Source organism: Cryptomeria japonica, chromosome 9, assembly GCF_030272615.1.
Source record: "Cryptomeria japonica chromosome 9, Sugi_1.0, whole genome shotgun sequence".
Taxonomy (NCBI): domain Eukaryota; kingdom Viridiplantae; phylum Streptophyta; class Pinopsida; order Cupressales; family Cupressaceae; genus Cryptomeria; species Cryptomeria japonica.
The window spans coordinates 196,219,281-196,226,915 of record NC_081413.1 but is presented as its reverse complement, the minus strand read 5'-3'; the positions used below and the strand labels follow the sequence as shown (position 1 = coordinate 196,226,915).

Below are 7,635 nucleotides of genomic sequence, written 5' to 3'. Positions count from 1 at the left end.
ATGCTTCTCATAACTAGAAACATGAATAGTTTTGAATTGATTAAGCTCTTTGATTTCCAAAGATTCATATTTAGGTTGGAGGGCATCAAGGAAAGTGCTAATGATTTCATCCTCTTGCTCTAAGTTATCTTTATGGGTAATACAAACTTTGAGAGAATGATTAACACTATTCATCAATGTTTCATCTCTAGAATAAATACCATGTATGGAAGGTAAGATGACATTAAGGAAGGTGTTTATGATATCATCCTCTTCATTTAGGATATCATTATGGGAGAAGAACATTTTAGTAGAAAGATCAATATCAATATTCAAAACTTCATCCTTAGGAGGGAGAGTTATTAAAGAAGTGTTAATGATCTTTCCTTGCACTAAAGTGTCCTCATGGGTAGGAGGATCTTTAGGAGAGGGATATAGTGAAACAAGGGAGGCTTAGCCACTATCACATCTATGAAATATATGCATCATGGAACTAACTAAATGGAAACAAAATGACAACAATTTGATTTTTCAAATTTTAACATATGTGAAATGCATGTTTAAAAGAGATAGTGATGTGCAATTTTTATGATTTTTCACTAATACAAGTACATAAACCATGGATGAATGCATCTAAATTTGAAAATTGTATGCAAATATTAGATCTAAAACTAAAAATAAAAATATGCAAGTGTAAGAAGAGTTGGTTTCACCAAAATGTAATGGATGAAAATGGAATCGGGTAGGACTAAAACCAAGATCCACTTTCATACAAACGTTGAAATACGAAATCACCTATAAGAGTGATCATATTTGACTAATTCTTATAGAAGAGAGTCAAATGACACTTCTAGGGTTATATTCCTTTTGTTGCTTTGGAAAGTGAATGAACTATGAAGATATATTGAGGCAATGTGAAACTAGGATTAAAGTATGAAGTAAATGAGAACTTAGAATGCTGCAATTGATTAATAAAAAATAAAGATTCTGCAACAAACACATAAATGGATAGAAAATGTGATTGTGGCCTTGTATATGCGAGGCGAAGTCAAATATGAGGGATTGGGTCGTCCAGAGTGCCTTGGTCTTCTAATTTATGGATAGGATTTGAGAATTTGCTTCTCGAGACTAAGACTAATCTTTCTACCAAATTTGGAGGGAAAACTTGAGGACAAAGGTGACCTAAGCACCCTAGTCTAAATAGGGGCAACCCAAGAACCTTGGTCTTGGAATACTAGGTCCAATGTCTAAGAATGGACCTGTATCAATCTATCGAAGGTCTCTTGAACTTTGTGTCAATGACCTTTACCTGCACACAAGAGGAGAGAAAGGGTGTTGTGGATAGGAGTTTGTCTAGGTCAAACCTGTTGGATTGATGATGATTGTAATGAATTCATCATATGTTGTCATTGATGAAACACATACACACACATATATTTATATTGTCTACTGATATAACTTCAAGTTGTTTATACTACAACCGGTATGCTAGAGGTTATACTAAGAGATTTATCTCTGACTGGTACTTTGTGATAACTGGTATATGCATAAGAGACAAATAGTGGCTACACATTAGTCGGCATCAAGATGAAGATCAAGTGGAGATCATATCAGGAGATTCAAGGATAACGGTTCATATATTTAACCCCAACCAGTATTGATTGTTCCAACAGGTATTCATTGATTGTGTGATGAGTTATCACAAATCATGATGAGTTATCCCCACCGATAATTTTTGCTAGTATTTTTATGATGAGTTATGATCACTTGCCCAGATACACTACACCTAGGTAATTGTGTTATGATTTATTTGGGCTGACATGAAATCTAAATATCTATATATTGACATCACAATGAATTATTTCATATGAGTGAAAGTGATATGTTGTGTGCGAAAGACAAAAGAGTTAAGCTGCAAAGTATGCAAAAGAGAAGTGTTGAATATGTTTAGAAGGATTTGATCAAGCAAGTATTGTGCTACTCAGACAGATCAAACCAATCATGTTGTTTTCTAATAATCACAGTAGAATTAAAATCCTCTAACCGGGTAAGCTCTAACAAGCTTCAATGTTCAAATCCTCTAATAGGGTGATCCATTAGTTTGGATTTAGAAATCCTCCACCGAGGTTACTCCTAACAAGGTACTACCTTTTACAGGGTATAATATTCTAATCAAGCTTTGGGATCTCTAACAAGATTCACTCCTAGCATAGCACTTTGTAGACCTTAACCAGTCAGCTATCTATTACTGTAGATAGTTAACTTGTGAGTTCCATCTCACCATGGTTTTTACCTATTTGGGTTTTCCACGTATAAATATTTGTGTTATGGTGGATGTTTTACTTATTGTGGATGTTGTTATATCATTTTGGATTACATGCATTGTGTTTAAAAGTTTTGTTAAGTTCATCTACCGGTTAGTGTTTGAAGTAGTTTTATTTTTGGTGTCACTGAATCACCCCCCCTCTCAGTGCTTTTCAAGTCCATCAAAACCTCTGGTTTGGAATTAATCTTGATTGAAACAAAAATTGAACTTGAATTGAATTGGAAAGCTTTCCTTTTAAGGGAAAGGTTAGATCTGAAAATGAAATGTTTGAATGTAGATGATTATACCTTCAATAATTGATGCAATGCTCTTAGGATAAGTCCTCCATGTTTTGATGCAATAACATAATAAATCACATAAATTTCATTATGAGATCATTATTGAAACATAATCAAATATGGTCTTAAGGAAGAAGAATTACTTTTGAATTGGAGTGATGGAATGCAATAATAATAGATATTGAAATGAATTGATAATGCCTTATATAGGGATTTGATAATTAAAATCACCTTAGGATGACTTAGACTTATTATACTTTTACATGGAGCTATATTTGAATAGAGTAGGTCTGCCCAATTATCCTCCCAAAATTTGGGGCGGGCTGTCCAGGTCCCAACAACTTTTTCCCAATTTTTTAAGAATGCAAGATAATAGGATTCTAATACTAATTCTCGCTGAACAACTCAAAACATGATGTATAGATTTGCAAAATATGTTTTGGAAGTTGGGATAAATTAGGATAATAAAAGATAAAGGGCACACCTAGATTTAAGAGCCCAACTAATAGTGTGGTGATATAATAAAGTGGAATAAGTCTCATTATATTAAATTAAATATTAATTAATTACAATAAAGGTCCTATAAAGGGCCCAAATAATAGTGTGATGATGTAATAAAGTGGAATAAGTCTCATAATATCAAATTAAATATTAATTAATTACAATAAAGGCCCTATAAAGGGCTCAAATAATAGTGTGATGATGTAATAAAATGAAATAAGTCTCATAATATTGAATTAGCAATGAGAAATACTTAAATGAATGCTAGAAGATTGTGAAATTAAAGACACTAATAAATATGTACAATTTACATCGCTAAAATAAAAAATACCACATTATTTAAGTACCCAAACATAAAAAAACGATCCTTCTATAGAACCATCTACTCACAATCCGAAATCATACAATCACAACCCTGAAAAAAAAAAATCTCGCTTACAAAATTAAGACATAATGTGAAAGCCAAGAAACTACCATAACACCACCTGCAAAACTATGATGAAAAACAAGTCCCATCTGAAATATAACTAGAAATTTCTAGTAGAAGTCCAATAAAAAGATCCTCAATAGAAAGAGGCCCTACCCCAAATTTGACTCCATATGAGTTTGATCTTTGTAGAGCTAAAAATCCATATTTGGCCCTGGGATATGTACGGCCTTGGAAGTGGCACGAGGGCCTATTAAGAAGGTGCACGTGCCAGCACAAGGTGAGAAATGGACAAAACAAGAGGGATCTAGAGGCAACACACCAAACCACATGCGATCATTACCATTACTATAAAACTTACTTTGTCCTCTTCCATTTTCACAACACACAATAAATTCAATATTCCCCGCCCCAATACCACCAAAACCCCAAAAATTATTGACCACACTACCCGAAACCAGGAAAACTAAAAAATGCAGGCCAAATAAACATGGACTCAAATCGAAAGAGCAGGTCCACAATTGTAGAGAGAGCATAACAGACATCCAAATCTTCCTGTAGCGGAGAATACCAAGCATTCGCCATAAATAACCACTTCAAAGCCAAGCGCGATAAAACAAAAATGGTTACTATTTCAATCAATGGATTATATTAGCCAGGGACCGACCTCAATAAAGCTATCAGAAAGAACACATTCTGGGGTCAGTTTCCAAGAAGAGCTCTGCTGAGCTTTTCTAAAAAAGGTTTCTGAATTCGGCCAGCGCGTCATTGTTTTCTTCTGATGTCTGGCCCGGGATTCGAACCCACGACCGGCCCTGAAACCGAAGCTCCTAACTGGAAGGAGGAGGTCCTGCAAGGAGGCTCCCTTCCCAGAGTGGAACTGGAAAATGGCGTCAATGGCTGGGCATCGCCCCCGGGAAACTCGTTTCATGTTAGGGGCCCGAATTACTTAGTCAAGAAGCAGAAAGTTCCGGCAGGAGATTGGCTTCTGAAGCCCCTCGGGGTTGATTGGGTGAAGTCCAGTTCGAAGCTCGACCATGTCTTGGGAAGGCCTGATAACAGAGTAATGTCTGCATTGAAGAGAGCCATTCATGACGGGAAAGTTTCGAATGCCTTTATTTTTGCCGTTAATTTACAGGTCCCAGGACGTGAGCCGCACAGTGCCATTTTTTACTATGTCACTGAGGATCCGATCCCGCCTGGGTCGCTCTTTGATCGGTTTATCCGCGAAGACGATAATTTCAGGAATTCCAGGTTAGGGTTAATTTTAAGGAAGCTTTAGATTTTTGAAAGTTTAGAAAGTTTGGCGAGCCTTTTTCTTTACTGAATTTTGAGATTACGATTTTTTGTATGTTTTTTTGGAGCGGAAGGCTTTTGCTGTTAATATTTTGAAAGAATTTTGGGACTATTTTTTATTTTCCGATCCGAGGTTTGAACCCTCACTTATTGTCAAAGGCTTGTTTTCAACTGTTGTGTAGATTGGCCTCAAACTCTCTCTGGTTTGTGTAGAAAGGTTTTGTGTTGGGAATCTCTTTGTTTTGTACAGAAAGCTGGTACTTTATTCATGAAACCAATTCTTATTGATGGAATTTCAGGCCAATCTTTGTGTTAATTGTTTTTGTGATGCCATCTTTCTCCGGGACATTTTTTGGCCCGAGTGGTGTATTTTAGCCACTGACAAAATTCGCCAATTGGCAAACGTCGATCACTGATATAAAATTTGCCGATTGGTGAAAAGATTCCATGAATTTAAAAATTTGCAATTGATCAATGTTCTCTACTGAAATAAATTTTGCTAACTAGTGAATATTGGCCGCTGAAACAAAATTTGCCAATTGGAGTATATTATTAGCGACTGAAATAATCTCCACTATATTACAGGTTCAAGATCGTGAATCACATCGTGAAGGGCCCCTGGATTGTCAAGGCCACAGTGGGGAATTATGCGGCATGCCTACTTGGGAAGGCGCTGACATGTCGCTACATGCGGGGACAGAACTATCTGGAGATTGATGTGGATATTGGTTCCAGTGCACTGGCCAGCGCGATTTGCCACCTGGCGTTAGGGTATACTAGTTGTGTGACGGTGGACATGGGGTTTTTGGTGGAATCCCAGGAGGAGCAGGAGCTGCCAGAGAAAATTTTGGGGGCTGTGAGGATTGCTCAGATGGAAATGGGATCTGCTGCAAGGGTGGACAGTTTTGTTACTGATGAGAGGGAAAAAGTTTCTGGTGAAGCTGGATCAAGGTTTCAGAGGAGCAAATTGGGGAGGGGTTTGTCAATGTTGAAAAATGGGCATCAGAAATCCCTCTGTAAGACTGGGAAGGTTGAGGCTGAGGAAGTTGAAGCCGAGGCCAAATAATGTAAAAGATTTTAAAACCCTAGACCCTACATTGTGCATTCTGCTGCAGTGTTAGGGGTTACATGGTGCACTCTTACTTTTCCAGTTCACTCTTGATCAAACTGTCAGGAATTGGAATTCACTCATCAGAGTTCAGGCAATGCAGGTTTCCTGCAAAGACTGAATTGTTAGCTGTTTTTCCTATTTACATCGTTAACCTGGGCCCTGGCCAACTGATCTGTGTGAAAGGTTCTGGATGAGTTTCAGTGCATATCTTGCAGTGTAGATCTAGGCCTGATACAGATTTCTGCAATCGTGCTTCTGTAAAGGGACTAATCTCAAATATGAACTTGGGGTTTGTATTTCTTTTTGTTGAGATTGCAGCATCTGTAAGTGAATTTAGTTCTTGAAATTTGTTTTCATGTTTTCAAGATTTTAGTCTTGGTAATAATTGCATCGGATCTTTGGTCTTAGTTAAAGCGATAAATAGGAGCCAATGTTTATGCCATGGTCTAGCACTTGATGGTGTTTGGATCAATTCAACATACAATTCAAGGTTTACCCTGACTTTTGGGGAAATATTAACACAGGTCTCATTGCAATTTACTGTTTTTTGATGTCATCAATATTAATTAGGTCAAATCCTAAACAAGTTTTCTCTTTGTTTGGTTCCTTGATTTCTGCCACTGTTTATGATAAATGGTAAAAATTGCACAGAGATCTTTGGTTCTTTATTCATATGGTAGATAGTAGATCTATGTAATTATGTTGCGACCTGTGTAGAAGGACTTGTGCCTCGAGCATTTGATGGCGTTTGTTTTACATCACTTTGTATTTCAAGGGTTCCTTTGATCTTTGAAGAAATATTAACAGATGTATTTCATTGCAATGTACTATCATTAATGAAATAAAATGTAAAACAACTCAAATAGTCGGGAGTTTCAAATTGTTTGATTGCTTTATATCTGCCATGATGTGTCATTTAAGTAATAAGTAGAAGAAAATTGCATAGGGACATTTTGGGCATTACTGAAGTGATGGATAAGAGATCCAAGATTATGATACCACGTGTGTGGGAGTGGGGGTGTCTGATACTTGATAATGTTTACATTGCTCCACTGTATCTAAAAGTCTACTTATATAATTGAGGAAATGCGAACATATACTTTTTTTATTTGAATCTGCAGCTCTTTGATTTGATAAAATAAAACTAAATAACTGGCAAATTATAGTGTAATTTAGCATATATCCTGGCAATCATAATTTAACACTGGAATCAAATCTAAGGACATATTATTGGAGCTACAAAAATCATCTTTTATGAAATCCGAGAATCAGGCTGCCGTCATATATATAAAGTTTAAACAAACTGAAAAGTGCTATAAAGAATCAAATTCACCCAGCCTTGGTGTTTGTGTTTCTGTGTTTAATCAACAGCATCTGTAAGTGGCTTTAGCTATTAAGAACTTGAAAGGAAAAAATAATGTTTTTATGTTTTGTGATGACAATCTTTGCAAGAGTGGAGTGGGTATCTTTTAGTCCTAGTTCAATGATGAATATGACCTCTGAGGTTATGCCATGGCTTGCGAAGATGAATTTGGGGGTGCCAGATACATCAGTATATATTTCAAGGTTTAGTTTTGATCTTTGATGAAATATTAAAGGATTTATTGCATTGCAATATACCGTCCGATATATATGAAGTCAAATATAAGCTATGCCAAATTTTAAGGGGTTTTGTGTTGTTTAATTTCATTGGAATTGTCATGCTTTGTGATAGGTG

At 36.3% G+C, this 7,635-nt stretch overlaps 1 protein-coding gene across 1 annotated transcript; it reads left to right on the top strand.

The window, feature by feature from the left end:
• The first annotated feature begins 3,878 nt into the window (after positions 1 to 3,878).
• On the top strand, positions 3,879 to 6,514 carry LOC131052386 (protein ENHANCED DISEASE RESISTANCE 2). Its single transcript, XM_057987029.2, has 2 exons — positions 3,879 to 4,765; positions 5,393 to 6,514. Exons 1-2 carry the CDS (start codon positions 4,293 to 4,295, stop codon positions 5,871 to 5,873), a joined length of 954 nt encoding a protein of 317 aa, XP_057843012.2. The 5' UTR covers positions 3,879 to 4,292; the 3' UTR covers positions 5,874 to 6,514.
• Positions 6,515 to 7,635: the final 1,121 nt, after the last annotated feature.